The sequence below is a fragment of the Microtus pennsylvanicus genome, chromosome 4 (assembly GCF_037038515.1).
Source record: "Microtus pennsylvanicus isolate mMicPen1 chromosome 4, mMicPen1.hap1, whole genome shotgun sequence".
Taxonomy (NCBI): Eukaryota; Metazoa; Chordata; class Mammalia; order Rodentia; family Cricetidae; genus Microtus; species Microtus pennsylvanicus.
Window position 1 is genome coordinate 9,457,807 of NC_134582.1, and position 18,178 is coordinate 9,475,984.

At 49.0% G+C, this 18,178-nt stretch overlaps 1 protein-coding gene across 1 annotated transcript in view; it reads left to right on the forward strand.

Annotated features, from left to right (window-relative positions):
- The window catches only part of Slc14a2 (solute carrier family 14 member 2), a 50,317-nt gene that overhangs the window by 24,459 nt on the left and 7,680 nt on the right, over positions 1 to 18,178 (forward strand). Inside the window, exons 10-14 of the mRNA XM_075970802.1 lie at positions 12,788 to 12,913; positions 15,533 to 15,615; positions 16,242 to 16,401; positions 17,074 to 17,263; positions 17,445 to 17,573. Of these exons, the coding sequence (XP_075826917.1) occupies positions 12,788 to 12,913; positions 15,533 to 15,615; positions 16,242 to 16,401; positions 17,074 to 17,263; positions 17,445 to 17,573 (688 nt within the window). The remainder of the gene's footprint in view (positions 1 to 12,787; positions 12,914 to 15,532; positions 15,616 to 16,241; positions 16,402 to 17,073; positions 17,264 to 17,444; positions 17,574 to 18,178) is intronic.

Consider the following 18,178-nt stretch of genomic DNA (forward strand, 5'->3'; position numbering starts at 1 on the left):
TAGCTGCTACCCAAGCATTCCCAGTCATCCCTAAGGTTTGGAACCTGTTCAAATATAAACAGCCCTGGGCTAGCAATGGTGTAAGCATGGTCGGTCACTCGCATCTTAGGTGGTTGGTGTCGCTTCTGAGAATAGGTTTGATTACAAGGAATGGGAGAGTACCATGAAAACACAAGCAGCATATTCTGAACCTGTCTGTGATAGAAAGGGGCATGCTGAGATGAGGCCAAGTAGGGTAAAGAAGGGCCAAAGCATCCCTATCCCTCTGGGCATGGTGATAGACATGCCTTGCGAAAAAAAAGCAGACAGAGCCTTAGCTGTCTGCAGTGGGAGACTCCAAAGCACAGCACAGAGGATGAGTCAGTGAAGGAAGTCTCTTTGTAACAAGGCAACTCGCCTGAGCCATGGTGTCTGCTTAGACTCAGTTTACCACCCAGGCAATGCGGAAGCAACTGGAGACCTGCAGAGTCACTGTCCAGTGGGCAGAGGCTGGACCAGGTGACCATTGCAGTGTTCCTCTTTCAAATCCCAGTATCCATGATTCTGGGACCCTGAGTTCGCACTGAAGAATAGAGATGAAGTATCACTAATGCAGCAGAAACATCAGAATACAGAGATAAGAGTTACCAACATATGCCGTTATTGCTTTCTGGGTTTTTCTAGAGTTTGACCAATCGGTCATCTGGCCAGGTTCCCAAAATCCTCACCCTGATTACTTGAGAGGACAGGGTGGAATGGTGAGCGTCGGTCACCTGAGCTTTCCCTCACTCTGCCCCTCCCAGTACCTCTTCCCTCTGAACTCTTAAGACCCAACCACCATAGAGACCCCTTCTACATCAAGAGGAACTAAAAATTCCAAAACCTAAAGGAGTGAAGTGTAAGGGAAGCAAGTCCCCTTGAACCCACCCTTTATGAGAGATAACTCAGATACCCCAGTCATGGGTAGGGGCTGCTGGAACATGGAACAGTAAAGCAAAAGAGACCACGCCTTTGGACCCCAGAGAGCTTGAACTTGAATTCGCTCCACAAGGAGCATGGCCCTTTCCACAGAAGAATCTGCTTACCACTTTGGCCCTGGTATTAACTTTACTCTCCTCCGTCAAATACAGAAATGCAGAGCTGCAGGAAGCTGGAGCATTCTGAAGTGACTTCTGGTTAAGGGACAGTCTAGTCTAAAGAGCTCCAAGTGCTCTTGGTAGTGCTGGGACCTGTTAGACACAAGAGTCCACAGCTCATTCTGCTTCCTAGGACAGCTGAATGCCTCGCCCTACATGGACCACGTGTATAACATGTGTGGCTGAGATGCAGGGCTACGCCATGGTTCTGTTATCTCATGAACCCTGTGTGACCTTCCTGGACAGCTTCTTCATGGGTGGCTTCTTCTCTTTCCAGCTTAGCTGGCCTATGGTTGTTTATGAGCAACACCTCCATATGTGTCTGAGTTAACCAGGACGGATCCTGGAAAAGCAGGACTGAGTTCACTACGGAAAAGTCGGAAGCCCTTCGGAGAGGCTGGGGCAAGAAGGCAAAGGGCTAGCGTCTAAGATGGAGCTGAGAGAGACAGGCAGGGGGAAGAAAGGGGAGGCTTAGCTATGGTCAGTAGCCTGCCGTGTTAGCCTGAAACTGGCCTACTCTCCTACAGCTCCCTTCCTGTCCCTGGAATGTGGGGGCATCTGGGTGCCTCCTATCCCTTCTGTTTGCTTTTCACCCTCCTTGATCAAGATCCATCTTTGGGAGCCCCAAACACCTGGGGTAGGAAGGAACCCTTTGACGTCAGCAGGAGAGTTTGTCTACTCATGTGGAGCTAATGTCCTTGGTGTGTGGTATGGGCCCGATCCTGGGGAGGACACCACCTTCCACCCCTAAGCGTGCGAGTGTGGCATGCTGACCCATCATGCAGAGGCCAAACAAAACATGTTTTGATAGCTCACCCCTGCCAAGTCATCCCATCAGATCCATGGCTTCACGGGACTTTCGAGAGCCACCTCCCTGATATATAGACCTCAGAGTATGTTCTGGTCACAGTGGTTAGGTCATGCCCTTCTTAATCTGAGAGGGTCCTGGTGAGCGACCAGGAGACCCTGGTCAACAGGTGTCAGGAGGAAAGCTCAGAAATTTTCCACAGAAAGACGTTTAGTACTAGGCAAAACTTTCCATTGAGACACAGGTGCAGGCATCTAGTCCCCAGCCTGTGTCCTGCCTGTTGGGGAATTAAGTGCACTTATTGGGCTTGGAAGGCAAATTGCCCCCCAAGGAGAAAACACTGAGGTAACTGCTTAAAGAAAAATTCTGGAGCCAGAGTTCTAATGAGAGGGGTAACGCCTGAGCAAAAAACAAAGAAGCAAGAAGACAGTTGCCAGGGCTGCGCTTTAAGGAGAGTGAAGCTGCCTGACCCAGCTGGCGTGGAGGCCATAGCAGCTAGAATATATCTTCCCTGGGGCGTTTAGGAAGCAGCTTTAGTCAAGAAGGCCAGGGTGCAAGAGGGCTGCTGAGAGGCATTTGTCTTTCTTCTTCCTCAGTTGGCAGACCCGTGCCAGGCATGGGCTTGGGGATCAGAATGACTGGATTTACAGGAAGTTGTCAAGAGGATGGGCTGAAAGATGCAGGGAAGTGAGGGGGTTCAGGTCTAGGAGACAGCGCAGCGCCTGGAGCTGAGGACGAAAGCCACTGGAAAGAAGTTCCTCTCGAGCCTGTTGGTCTAGATTCCTCCAGCCCTGTCTAGGAATCAAAAGAAGCCCAGGTAAGAGAGGCTGGGGCAGAAGTGAGCCAGGTAGATGCCAACCTACGGGACCACCTGGCTTTGCAAAAGGAAGCTGTCCTTTCTTCCATTGAACTGTATCTGGGGACACAGTCATGGGATAGGAAACCTATTAAGTAAGAATTTGGGGGAAAAAATCTAGCTCTTGGAAACTTAACATCTAAAAGGCTCTTAAATATTTGCAGTGCAAACCTCTTGCTTTGGCTAGTCCAGAGACTTATCCGAGTGATGAGTGAGCGTGGGCTGAACTTCAGGTGTGTGAACTGGCAACCTGAGCTGCCTGTCTCACGCACCTCGCGGCAGAGCCAGGGAAACTAATCAGCCGTGGATCCCCTTTCCCATGAGTGAGCCATGTGCCTTTTGTTATCCAATCCACGAGATTTCAAACCTTCTAGCTCTGATGTCATATGGTCTCCAGGGACGCACTGGCTAATGAGATGGTCTCGAACACCTTCCTCCAGGGAGTCATTGCCTGCTGTTTGCAGAGACCAGTTACCTGCTCCAGGCTTCACCTACCTCTTTGTATCCGGTTCCTTTTTGTAGACACACCAGTAGAACTGGGTCATCCTAGTCCGGGTGTGTCTACACATACCAGCTCCTCAACAAGCTGTTTCCTTGGTGCCTTCATATATACAATTTCAATAGTATAGACTTATTCCACATGGGTATAGAAAGAAGTATTTCTGGAGGCCATACCATAAGAAGCATTGTTCAGGACATTGAAGCTATCTGATTGAAACATGAACAATTTTTCAAAATATGTGATTTGTCTCAAGACCAAAGCATGGGGTAAAAGTATTTATCAGATATGAATTGAGATAAGAGTGTGTTTGTGTGTCCACATGTATGCAATTGTACATGTATGCATTCGTGTAGAGAGCTAATGTTGACACTGGATGTCAATTATCCTATATTTACTGAGGCAAGATTTCTCACTGATCCCAGAAATCACCAATTTTAGCCAGTCTGGCTTGGCCTGGTCCCCTTTCTTGCCTCCCAGCTGCGGGAATTTCAGGCTTCCTACACCCTTTGGCTTTTCTGTGGGTCTAGGGATCCAAATTCTAATCTTTGTGCTGTACCATGAGTGCTGTATCTGCTGGGCCAGCTTCCCAGGGGCCAACACGAAAGTTTTAATACAGCGGTCTAAAGGTTTACTACACAGTGAGTAAATTCTCGAGGAAGAGAATCGCCTCCCTGGGAGAGAACAGGGTACATAATATCAGGTAAGAAAAATGACCCGGACACGCCTCATGGGCCATTTTTATGGGGTCACATGGAAGTGGATAGGAAGCTGGCAACTCACTCTCAGGGGAGATAGTAAATTTTATGACTCCGTTTGTCCTTCCTGGGACTGTTCATTCGGGATGGGGGGGTCACTGGGAGCTAGGCTATCATTGTTGTTATAATACAGTTCACCGGGTCGAGCACTAAAATAGCATTTGGGATCTGACCGTGAGAGTAAAGAATTTTTAGTTTTATTGGGGGAGGGCTTAATTTGGCCTTTTTATTTCTACATTTGCCCTGGCAGATCAACACGGTCAAACCATTAACAAAGGGGGAAAAGTCTTCTTTCATCTGGAATTATTTGGGAGCCGCAAAAGAGCAGCCAGGGAACCCAGCGGACATTGCTGGTCTGCCACATATTCATAGGCCACATGACATAAAAGGCTCGAGTCTTGTTTTGAAAGCTAGACTGTGATGTCATCTGGAGGTCAAGAGGTTTCCAGTGATAGAGGGTGGGTACCGATGTAAACGGCAATGGTTGCCATCCCAGAGGCAGTGTCGTCAGGGAGATACCCATTACACCAGAATGTGAAGGAAGAAGGGGGTGAGACACAGAGTAGAATTAAGACACTAGGAAAGGAACTACAAGCAGGAATAAGAGAGAAAGGAAACCTATGGGGCTTGAAAGTGGCTCCGCAGAGTGATTTGAGGGAGACAGGTAGGAAGTCCAAGAGTGATTACGAACATGAAAAGGAGCCCTGTGCCCAGTCTAGGAGAACAGTAATGTTGGGGTAATAGATAAAGGCAGTAGTTACCATTCCAGTCACGAGCAGGGTCAATTAATAAACTGGAGGAATCTGAACGTAGTTTTCCCCTGGAGCTGGATACACACAAGATGGAGATTCCCAGGTGGCTCAGGGGAAGAGTTGATTTTAGGGGATAAAACCTTAACTCTGGATGTTTGAATCCAGAATGGCAGGCTTGTAACTTGGTTCCAGTTGAGGACATGACTGAGTCAGGTTCAGACAGCTTCAGATGACTTTCTGTCCTGTGGGTGGCTTAGAAGATGGGCTCAGTCTCCCAAGTTAATGTGACGTGATCTTGGAAAGATGCTTGAAGTGAGGCTTGTCTCCGATTGAGGTGACAGCCGCGATGGTCTGTCTTACTGTTACTAACACAATGAGGGGAGGAGCCTGTCACAAAGCTCCGATTCACCCTTTGGACTTTCCCAGAAGACGAGGGGGGGGGTGCATAAAACAGTACTTAATTCTGAGAACCTTGCTCATTTCCTAATGGTACTGGAAATGAAAGTCAGGCCAGACTGCAGGGACCCAGGGAACCCAGGGTGGAAATACTGTGTTCTGTGGTGGCTGGTACCTCCGAGGCCCTTTCTATTTTTGTGAGGAGCGCTCCATCCGCCCAGCTAAGGTATACACTAGAGCTGGCAGATGTTTCCATTCTTGCACAAGGAAGGATGTCAGTGGAATCTGTTCGCCCGTCTACCAGCACAGTTCCCTACTCCGGACAGGCTATAAAAGGAGACGGAGTCTAATGCTCCTCTGGGATTGCCCTGACGAGCGGGGCAGACTTTGGGAATAAAGTGTGTGCAGAATGTCTGAGTCTGTGAGCAGAGGCCTGATTAGGATTTGGGGAGCTTTAGCCCTCAGATGTGCAGTCTGAGGAAGATCGTTGGGGGAGCATCCCTTATTTTCTGGGCTCTGCAACCATCCCTCTGGGGTGGCTATAAAGCCCTGGTCTGAAGTCTGTTGAGGCTCTTGATATCGTTGAAAGTGGGAAGGGGACACTGAGACCCAAGCAGGCTTGAATGGAAGCTAAGATTCCTGTTTGGCTTGTCAATCAGCTCATCTTTTACTCAGAGAAGTGTCAAAGCGCTGCTTTAGGTGAATCTTGCAATGTTTGTAGTATATACATGATGGCCACCTGAGTTCAAGGCCAGGTAGCTCCTAGAAGGCCCGTGATGTCAGGAGCATGTTTAATTGGGTATCATCGACAGTGAGGATAGCTCTTTGTTTCCTGATGGCTGCATGGGTGTGGGTCACGTGATAAGAACAGACCAATCTGTGCCGCTATTTCCTCTGATTTCTGACCATAAAAACTGTCAGGGTCTTTCAGAACTCTGCGACCAGAGTGGTTGTTAATGGATGCCCAGGAATGGAAGTATTCCATTGTTTACTGGGGACTTGCTGGGTGGTGACGGCAGGGAAGGTCTTTAAAGCTATAGATGATTCTGGACCGTGATGGGACAGGGACTTGGTGTCAGGTACAAGGGTCATAGAGCATTTAGAATCTCAGAAACTTAGATGAGCCTGAAATGTAGGCACAGTGACTCTATCTGGGGAAGGAATGGGGCACCTAGATAGGATCATAAGGAATTAATGAAAGATGCTTGTTTATCATACAGATTAAAGGGGACGTGAACCAGGCTGGTGGTGTTTGCCATCAGTACCAGCAAGGGGGATGGAAGACTGAAAAGTCAAACTGCAGGCCATGCTAAGGGCTGAAAACTTAGCCCCTGCATCAGAGGGAAGAGTGATTTTTCTCCCTGTCACATATAGACTTATGCAAGGGCCATCCACAGACCTCGAGAACACAGAAGCTTGCAACCCCAGAGCCAAATATTCCTCAAGGAGAGGGTGGGCCTCCTTCCTTGTTGACGCCTCAGAGTCAAGGAACAGAGTCAGGGGCATTTGTCCCTCCTTGGGCTCGATCCCTCACTGGGAAAAGAGTGACTCTCTCACTTTCTTCGGGCTTCTACTTTGCAGATTGGGCATGGCCTTGCGTGAGGCCTGTAGCCTGGTAGCCTTGGGCCCTCTCAGATGAAATGTCCTGGCTAGCCACGACAATTAGCAGGAAAGAGTCCTTTGACTGGAGACTAAGTTAGTTTCCTTAGACTAGGTCAGGTCGCAACAAGATGGAGGCCTAAGATGTCCCGCTGTGGGCAGGAAAGACTATTGCCTTAAGTGTCCTGCCTCTAATCCCTTTCTTCGGCCAGTGTGACCTTTTGGGCCAAAGGTCTCCTCCAATTATTAGAGAACTTAAAGGCTGCATATGTCTTATAAGTAGAGGATGGAGTCTGCAGCCCATGGTCTTTTGTCTGAAGCTTTTTAACTCCTGTTTAGAGTCTTAGCTTATCCAGCTACGGCTGGGATAGCTTGGCCCTCTGGACTCTCAGGACTAAGGCTAGTTTATTTTCATAGACACTTCAGTTATTCTAGAGAGCAGGGTGCTCAGAAGCCCCTGTGTTGTTCCCCACAGCTATAATTGACAGCTGTAGTCATGGCCCTTTCCAGGATGGAGATATGGCTCAGCAGATTAGGGTGCTCGCTGTGCAAGCACAAGGATCCGAGTTTGAGCCCCAGCACCCACATAAAAGCAGGTATGGCCATGCATGCAAGCAACCCCAGTACTTGATGGGAGGCAGAAACACAGATGGGAGGCTTGCTGGGGCTTGCTATCCAACCAACCTGCGCCCCCCCCCAAAAAAATAGTGAGCTCCAGGTTCAGTGAAAGGCCTTAAGTCAGTAAGGTGAAGAGTGACACAGAGAGACAGTGATGGCCTCCTCTGGCCTCCACACTCCCACCAGGCACAAACACACACTCACCTATAGGTACGCATTCACACCCACCCACACATACGCATGCACATCTATCTCTCTCTCATGCGCATGCACACGCGCGCGCACACACACGCACAGCCTTTATCGCCGTCTTCAATAGATAGATGATTATGTGTTTCTATCAATCCTCCCTCTGTCATCCCCTACACCAGCGGCCCAATATGACCAGTATAAAATGATTAATAAAAACCCAGAGACAGATATTGGGGTTCAGCTTGAAAGTCAGAAAAGCAAAACGTGCAGCCACCGGCTCTTACCTCTGCCTCAGTCCAAAATGGTGATCCTGCCTCCAGGAATCCTCAGAATGAGACTGTGTGTGAGAGCTGATTTTGTCCCTGTATCACATGTTGAGAGTGAGGGAGGTCCCAAGAGGAAGAAAAGCAGCCCCTCACTACTGAACAAGTGAGCCAAAGTGAACTCCTTAGTTCATACCTTAATGGGTGACAGCTGTGTGGAGTCTCAACCCAGCAGCTTTGGAGCTCGCTGGAGAACAGCCCCAGAGGATTCTCAGGCGCCCACTGACCACTCTGCCAACCACCATAAGCCTCGCAGTGAAGAGCAGCAGAAGGGGAGGGAAGATTCCCTGGTTGAGCCACCAAAGTATCCTGCCAGGAAAGGAAGCCCAGGGCTCAGGGGGACAGCATTTACCAGACCAGAACCCACCAAAAACTTTCAACCAAGAGTATATGCTGTAGACAGGAACGCAGCAGCCAAATTCCAGGAGACAGACTCACTCCCCTAAGGGACAATGGGGCACTTTAATGGCAGTTAAGAGAAGTTATTCGGCCTTTTCTCATGGGCCATTTGTCTCATAAGCCATATCTGAGTAGATAAGAGGTGGGCAGCTCATTATCTTGTTAGGTAGTAAATTTTATAACCCCATCCGTCCTTCCTGGCCATTTACGGAGAAGCTCCAAGTATCGTTAGAGAGGGGTTGTAATTGTTTATATAAAATATCACAAGCCCACTGGGTCTGGTTCAAGTAGAGTCTTATTAATAGACAGTAGAGGATTTTGCCCTTTTTTACAGCCTTCTATCCTTGGCTTTTTGATTTCTCTACTGGGAAAAGGCACTCTGTGACCCTTAGATATCCCTACCTGTGGCCTCTGCCTATTGTCAACACCACACCCCGACATACCCCCACTGTCAAGTATGTACCCCACCGATACCTTCCATAACGTTGGAAAGAAAAACAATTTTGCCCTCAAGGGCCAACTCTGATTAGCATTAGATGTTTGGGTCATCGTGTTAAGGATTCTGACGTTGTGTCTAAACTTACTGGAAAGGTCTGCAATCAATTAGCTATGTCTTCCTAAGAAAAGGGGAAAGGCACAAAAGGCCACGGTGTGTGGAAAGAGTACGGAAGCTTTGCCTAGAGAAGAACCTATGACAATGACCCAGGACGATTTGTTCCCAATGGTGATGCTTATTTTTGTAGTTTCTTATTATCCTTTCTGATAGATGAAATAATTTTTGCTTTTTAAAAAAAAAGTCACAAGCTGATTGATTTCATGCAAAAGGCTTCAGCTAACTGTAAGACTCCTACATTGCAGGAATAAAATTCAAAACAAGGTCATACCTGGCTTCATAACTGACCAACTATGTGGCCCAGGTGAGACGCTTCTCTCTGGGCCTCAGTTTCTTTCTACCAGTGCCTAGACTCAAAGGTCACTTGGTTACGGAAGAATTGGTTACTCGGAGTATGTTAATTAGGTTGAAAAATATTTATCAAAAACATTTCACATGTGTTGCGACTGTGGGCGTACAATTCTACTACGAGCTGATGTGGTTGGTGTGTGTTGATAACCTCAGGGTACTGAAGGCTAATGCAGGAGGACCGTACATTTAGGCTCTTCCTGAGATACATAAAACAAAACAAAACAAAAAAACTCTGCCACGGCCTAAACTCCAGAAGGCATGTCCTAGAACCCTTTGTGAAAACTCAGTGAGAATTCAGAGAATGGATGGACCCATGTGACCAAACTAAGGCCAGGGGAGTTTCATGGAATATGCAGAACCCAAACAAGACGGAAGGGCTGGGTACAGCTTAGGTGTGGGGTGGAGGAAACACTGAGAAGCCATGAAAAGCTAGCATGTCATAGCAGAACCTCTGTTAGAAGCAAAAATATGAGGTTGGCTAATGACGCTTGTCCTATTAAAGAATATCTAGAAAGCCAGGTGGGGGAGCTGGGACATTGTGGCGCTATGTAGAGTATTGAGTAAGAAAGTGGAATTTAACATACAGCTTTATTGGAATACAGAATGGATTAGAAGAGCACAGATCAAACTCAGAAAGACTGGCCGTGCTAACAGACAGTTCTGAGGGTGTAGATTGGATGGGAAGAGAGCGCAATGTCATTTTGAGGGAAAATGAGCCAAGAATTACCTATGTTATAGTTAACCTTTTGACTCTCCAATCTCATTTACGAGATTCTCATAAGATTTCATGAGTTTAAGTGAGGTGTTAGCTCATTTACACATATCGATATCTTCCACAGAGCGAGACAAGAAGCACCAAAAGAAATCAAAATTGTGGCATGTCCATTGGCCAACTAATGACCTATATGGGGGAACAAGAGGAGTTCAAAGTCTCAACTGTTAATACGAGTCTTACTTACCTCATGATTACAAAGAGTCATATCCCACATTCATAAAAACTGGACCGTCGGTCCTGTGTTAAGAGACTGGAATCCCAGATAACAAAGTGCCCTCATGAACAAATCCTCCTCATCCAGTCTGCCTTTCAGGCCACTGCTCAGTCCAGCAGTGTTTGGATGGTTTAGGAATGTGTTTTCTTGAGAAAAGAGAAGAAGCAGTTAAAGAAAACTGGATTTTCGAATAGCTGTAGTAGGCCACCACATTTGGAAGCAGAGAACTGGTGGAGCCAAATTCCCAGTCCGTAAAATCTATAAAAATCTGGAAAATGAGAGGACCTGACCAACGGATCTCAAAATTCTAGTTTTTCTTTTCCAATTCTAAGATTCAAGGCCTCTATAGTGTATAGCATAATCTTTGAAAACATTAACTTCAGTTTACACAGCCTCAAAGGGGAAAAATCAAGAACCACCAGCTACACCAGCCGTAGGTACTTACCCAATGACTCCAAGTCACGAGCCACCAGCTACACCAGCCCTTGGTAATTTATTCACCAGCACCTGAGCACTTATCATCTGTCTCCTGGATGTGTGCTAGATGGTGGCAGTGCTGGAGAAAATCAAGAATATCACTAGCCAAGAACTCTGCCTAAGGCACAGTTAGGTAAGAGTCTGCGCAGGCAGATGGAAAATGGAGACCGTTCACCAAGGAGAAGGGACCATCCTGCCCGGAGCAGAGGAGCCGGTGCCATCAGCGAGAAGTGTCCTCCCTGCGGATGTGTCTGGGGTGTGAACAGCTATAATTCCTTCCAGGGTGTTTCCTAAGCGTTATCTGGTTTTGTTACAGCACAGGGGAGACATGGTAGATTAGATTTGCAGATCTCTGTCATCGTCTACAGGTCGGGTTGAGAAGGTTGGCCCTACAGGGGCTGTATATTTCTTTCTGGAAGAATTACATCCTGCAATTAAGGAAAGTGTCAACGAGGTTACGAACGAGTTGCAAAATGCCAAGCAGAAGGTAATGACTTCTGCATCCTAGCCAGTGTTTCTAGGCTTTCTCTCATACTGCACGGATGGTACATCTCATTTCTACAGCCATGGACCCGGGTTCTCGATACCCTTGAAGTTACTGTTATCTGCCCAGAGTGTTCTGAGTGTTTCCTAGGTGCCCAGAGTAATCTTTTACTATCAGTGTTCTCAAGCCTTTGGAAGTCGGTTGGTTCATTTTCAGGCTTCACCCCTTTCCCACATCTCTCTCTCAACTCTTGGCTGGCACCGCTAAGGGCTGTGGACCCCGGGATGCTCCTTGAGTGCTTTGCTGTGATTGGGCCATAAGCTCCATTAGACACAGTTTGACCCACTTCCCTGCCTCTGTGTCAGTGCAGAATCTGAGTTACTCAACACAAGAGCCCGGATCATCATGGGATCTGCCTGGTGGATGAGCCCGGTCTCACTAGGCATCCCTTAGCCACCCAACCCCCCAAACCTCTATCAGCAGCTACCTCCATTCCTCTGGCGAAGTGTTTAGCCTCAAAAGTTGGATATCTTAACAAAAACTTCCCTTTACGTATGGAGCCTTGGCTTATTAAACATATAATATATATGAAAAATAGCACAAGTTGATGTGTGGTTTTGTTGTGAGCTCTGATATCCAGGATCAGGGCCAAGCTAAGAGGAAAGCCCTTTCCTTATACCAAGCAAGCCTGTACTATACCCAAAGCCTCAGGTCCACAGACCTGGGGCAGGCCCAGGGAGCCTGCACTTCCTTAAGCAGCCCACGTGATTCAATCTCACCTGATCCCAATCTACACCCCAGAGATCTTATTCCTAATTCAAGAATATTCTCCCCATAATGTGGTGATTGAAGACGGTGGGGACAGCCAAGGATCTCTTGCAGCCAGGAATGTGTCCCAGACTTTTGGCCCCTCCTATATGGGGACTTGCAAATTTTTAATATACAGATAACTCAAGTAGGAGGGCCTATTGAAATGCAGATTCTTGTTTGGCCAGTCTGTGGTTAAGGCTGGAATCAGGACCTTCTAACAGCTCTCGACTGATACCAGGGCTGCTGCAAGGACCAGACTGAGCAGCAAGAATCACTATCAACGGTTCTCAGCCCAAGCTGCACATGGTGGCCATCTTTTACCTTTTCCACTGGTCTGGGGTGGGGAAGGCTCAGATGTTTTTTGAGTCTCCAGGTGGTCTAATATGCAGCCACTTTTGGAACTCCATCAGAAAGGTCCAAGTTGTTGGCTGAAGCTTAGTGAGTGACTGGCCAATCTGCTCAGGGTCTGCCTTACTCCCTCTAGTGTGGTTAAATGGGCCAACTCCTGGTCCGTTGATCCCTTGACCAGATGTAACTTAAGTTTCTGTGGAGAAAGGAAATGGATGTTGTAAAGGGAGGAGCAGGGCCACAGGGCGTTTTGCACAAACTCAGAAGCAGTTGCTCCTCCAGCATGAAGCAGCGTCGCTCACACCTCTCTGGCTTCTGTGTTCTTCTCGCCTTCACAGCTGGGCTCTTAGAGATGCAGACCAGGTGGCATACTGACTTGTCTCTTCTCGCCCCTGGCTAGGTGGCAGGGGAGAGCAGTCCCCAGGAGCAGGCCAGTGGAAGGCAGAGGAGGGCTCCGAGACTGTGCTCCTGAGACGGAGGAGTGTGTTCCACATCGAGTGGTCGTCCATCCGGAGGAGGAGCAAAGGTGTGTACATTGTCTGTCTCACACACAGGCCCAGATCCTGTCTCAAAGTAGACAACTGGGCAGCCACTACAGAGTGACTGATAGTACCCACCGCACAGTGGCAGTACCCACCGCACAGTGACAGTACCCACCGCACAGTGACAGTACCCACAGCATAGTGGCAGTACCCACCACACGGTGACAGTACCCACCGCACAGTGACAGTACCCACCACACAGTGGCAGTACCCACCACACGGTGACAGTACCCGCCGCACGGTGACAGTACCCGCCGCACGGTGACAGTACCCACCGCACAGTGGCAGTACCCACCACACAGTTGACAGTACCCACCGCACAGTTGACAGTACCCACCGCACGGTTACAGTGCACCGCACAGTGACAGTACCCACCACACGGTGACAGTACCCACCGCACAGTTGACAGTACCCACCGCACGGTTACAGTGCACCGCACAGTGACAGTACCCACCACACGGTGACAGTACCCACCGCAGTGACAGTACCCACCGCACAGTGACAGTACCCACAGCATAGTGGCAGTACCCACCGCAGTGACAGTACCCACCGCACAGTGACAGTACCCACCGCACAGTGGCAGTACCCACCGCAGTGACAGTACCCACCGCACAGTGACAGTACCCACCGCACAGTGACAGTACCCACCACACGGTGACAGTACCCACCACACGGTGACAGTACCCACCACATGGTGACAGTACCCGCCGCACGGTGACAGTACCCACCACACGGTGACAGTACCCACCACACGGTGACAGTACCCACCACACGGTGACAGTACCCACCACATGGTGACAGTACCCGCCGCACGGTGACAGTACCCACCACACGGTGACAGTACCCACCACATGGTGACAGTACCCACCGCACAGTGACAGTACCCACCACACGGTGACAGTACCCACCACATGGTGACAGTACCCACCGCACAGTGACAGTACCCACCACACGGTGACAGTACCCACCACACAGTGGCAGTACCCACCACACGGTGACAGTACCCACCACATGGTGACAGTACCCGCCGCACGGTGACAGTACCCGCCGCACGGTGACAGTACCCACCGCACGGTGACAGTACCCACCGCACAGTGACAGTACCCACCACATGGTGACAGTACCCACCGCACGGTGACAGTACCCACCACATGGTGACAGTACCCACCACATGGTGACAGTACCCACCACACGGTGACAGTACCCACCGCACAGTGACAGTACCCAAAGTAGAAACACTTAGTCCTACTTTGGGTCGGACACTGCAAAGTAGGAACTGGCCCCTGGGTTGGTGACCCTCGTGTCAAGTGCCTCCCAGAAGCTTCCTCAGTGTCTGGCTGTCTTTCTGTACTTTCTCCGATCTCATCCATTCATACCTAATTCAGCCAAGTTAGAGCAAGCAGCCTAGAGTGGTTATGGGAAAACTTGCACGTAGAGAGAGTTGTGCAGGTCTTTGAGAGGGGCCCTGTCCATGGGGGCCCAGGGGAGTGCAGCCCTGTGCAAAGAGGCCTGGAATGGGGAAGTCTCTTAGAAAAGCTGAAGTCTGGCAGGCTGCTTCAGACAGAAGCAGAGGTCATTTTTTCTGTTTCCTACCCCTTTTTCCAAAGCTTTTAAAATTAACTCATCTCCGACTATGTGGTTCCAAACCACACTGGTGTTTGTAGCCCCTGCTTCTTCACAGGTGGGAACAGGGTGCCTTAAGTACATCCCTTCCAGTGCTTAGATACCCTAAGGGGAATAGCAGACTGCAAACAGGAAGGCAGAGTCCAGCCTGCCGTCTCACAGTTGACCACAGGAGGGCACCAGAGCACCAAGTCCAAAGCTTCAAAGGGCCTGCTCTTTCCCAAGAGTACTTAAGGGAAAAGGATCATCCTTGAAAACAGCCAGCCTACCAATGACAGATGTTTAGAGTCACATTACAAGAGCTCTGTAGACTTATAAGAACACAAAGCCTACTTAAAGTGACTGCATGGATGTCATGTGCCCTGATCCAACCTATTAAAACGCCAAAATTCAGACAAAAGCTTGTTAAAGCATTTTCCTTATTTTCTGAGTGTAATTAGTGTTTCTTGCCCAAGCATGGTATGAGGTTATTTACCAGAGGAACAGGAACGTATCAGTCTTGGACCACAGAGAAAATGTGTGACCATCATTAGGTTAAAATCAAATGTCATCGTCGCCAGGCTTGGCGGCAGTCACCTTTAATCCCAGCACTTGGGAGGCAGAAGTAGATCGATCTCTATGAGTTCAAGGCCAGCTTGGTTTTCATAGCAAGTTCCAGGCCAGCCAGGCTACATAGTGAGACCTCATCTCAAAAACAAGAACAAATGCCATAATCAAAAGAGGGAGGCAGGGAGGGGGTGATTTTAAAACCCTCTGCATGCAGAGAATCATTTCCAAGTTCAAACATGACAATATGCACACACCCCCAAAGAGAGGCCCTAAAGGAAAAGAAGGACTCTTATCCATAGACTGCAGTTTTATGCTTCCTCTGTAGAATAGAAAACAACACATGTTATAACTCGAGTCTTTGCAGAAATTACTGTAAAAGTGTCAAAGTTCGGGTGTCGAACTGATGACTCTCTCTTTCCAACCAACTCCAGTGTTTGGAAAAGGAGAACACCAAGAGAGACAAACCAAAGAGCCGCTTCCCTACCCATACCAGAAGCCTGCAGTGGAGTTGCTCGTGAGTGTGGTGACCCCAGACCAGAGGCCGCAGCCTACAGCCCACAGGAGGGTGGGGAGATGCCGTCCATCGGGGACACTCTGATGGATACAGTGCATGGATAGAAATATCTCTCTTTCTCAGTTCGCTTTGGGAGCTGCCATACCTTCGGCTGTGATTGATCTTCAGCTTGCATTTAGGAAATAAGATTGTGCCAGGGTGCTTTTTGTTTTTTTTTAAGAGTCTTTGCATTTAAAATTTGAAACCTTGATTGCCAGGTGGGGATATAGTTTCTTTTAGGTAGAATGTAAGGCGTAGTTTTTAAGAAAATCAAGACAGGTGTGGCTGTATCTTCATCCTGCCGTTTGATGTTGACCCTTGTGACAAGAACTCCTGCATGCCTGAGTCCTCATCCACAGGACAAGGGTGAAGGTACCATCTCATTCTACATCTTTGAGGTTGACTATATCAAAGATGACAACGTGTCCAACAAACCAACCTAAAGAGACAGGGAGCTGGCTAAACAGCAGTTTAACAAAATCTCAAATGCAAACCTTAGTTTGGTCCTCCAAGAGACTTCAAATGTCACCTGGTGTGAAAATCACAGCACTGTGGACAATTCTCGCCTCTTTCTGGTTCCTGGGCAGGATATGGACACCATGGAGGAGAGCTCTGAGATAAAGGTGGAAGCTAACACGGCCAGGACTTCCTGGATTCAGAGCTTTATGGCCGCTGCAGGGAAGCGAGTTAGCAAATCCTTGAGCTACATCACTGGAGAGATGAAGGAATGCGGAGAGAGACTTAAAGGTACAGTCTGTGACATCAGTCCTTGACAACCCCCAAAGCCTTGCTTGCCCTGTGGAAACACACTGCTGGGATTCTCTGTGGGCCAGCTGGAGATCTCTTTTGGGGGCCTCTCAGAGAAGCTCCTTCTACCATTAACACAGAGGGTCTCTTGGGACATAAACACCCGTATTTGTAACTGTAATTTGTTTCTTGTTTGTCAGTAGCAAAGTTCTGCTGACCCAAATATACCACCTAATGTTTCAGACAAGACTGGGATTCTGAATCTGGCATCCTAGACAAACAGGTGCTGGGTGGCTCAGGGGAACTGTGTCTACTGGGGCTGGGGATTCTCCCTAGAAATCTCCACATTGCTTGGCTCATGGGTTTCATACCCTCTCTGCGGCAAGAGAGTTTTCTGGAAACTTTATGCCACTCTCATGGGAAGCAGAATTAAGCTCAGGGTAGGTACCTGATTCCCCACCATGGGAAAAGCAGCCTAGAGACGAGTAGAGACTGCAGTGGCTGGCAAGGCTCTGGGCATTCAAATGCATCCCTGTGCTCTTTGTCTAGCCTGGGACTTGACTGATGAAAATGCAGGCTGGGCCCCTGAAGACCTCCACTCCTGCTGCCGCCTGAGGCCCAGCCCAGGCCTAACCTGCTCTGAGTGTCCGCCGACTTTCCCTATCGTTTCAGACAAATCTCCAGTGTTCCAGTTTCTTGACTGGGTGCTCCGAGGCCTGTCCCAGGTGATGTTTGTGAACAACCCTCTCAGCGGCCTCCTCATCGCCCTGGGCCTCTTCGTGCAGAATCCCTGGTGGGCCATCTCGGGCTGCGTGGGCATTATTGCGTCCACCTTGACCGCCCTCATCCTGAGCCAGGACAAGTACGTCCCCAAGGCCCAATGTTGACCAGTAAGCGCTAGACAGGTTATCTTCGCTTCTTGTTCCCTGCTCCCTGCTTGTTTGAGGATGGGTTGTCAGGCCCCAAGTTAGGAAGCTGTGATTCTGAAAACAGCTAAAATCACAGGGGGTCCTCCACTCCATCAGCTCATCCTTGTGCCCCAGGTCGGCCATCGCAGCAGGACTCCATGGCTACAATGGGGTGCTTGTGGGACTCCTGATGGCCGTGTTCTCGGACAAGGGCAACTATTACTGGTGGCTGCTGCTCCCTGTCACCGTTATGTCCATGACTTGGTAAGTTTGCTTCTAAAATCCCTCGTGAGCACATGCGTGTGTGTGTGTGTGTGTGTGTGTGTGTGTGTGTGTGCTCACACGCGTTCTTGAACTCAGGTGTGTTCACCTGTATGGTCACCGTGGAAGTCAGGGGCTGACTTCAGCTGTCCACTCTATTGCTCTCCATGTCATTTCCTGAGAAAAGGTTTCTCACTGACCCTGGCCATTGCCACAGTGAGGCTAGCTGGCCTGCCAGATCCAGAATTTTGCCCATCTCCACCCTCAAAAGTGGGGTTATAGACACGTTGCCATGTCCAACATTTTACATGGGTGCTGGGAATCCAAACTCTAGTCCTAATATTGGCCTCACACTTTACCCCCTGAGTCATCTCCCCATCCCAATCAGCATCTTCTTAAGCCAAACCTTGGAGAGTCTTTCTTACTTCCATTTTCAAGTATTTGTCGTTTGGCTTGAACGCCAGAAGCACCCACGGGAGGCAGTTCCTAATGACCTGAGGCATTACCGTCATGCCAGACCATCTGTGTACAGGGCCTCCTCAGCTACTACCCTTTGTCTGAGCTCTCAAAGGGCCTCTGGTCCTGCCCTGGCTAGTGCAAAGCAAGAA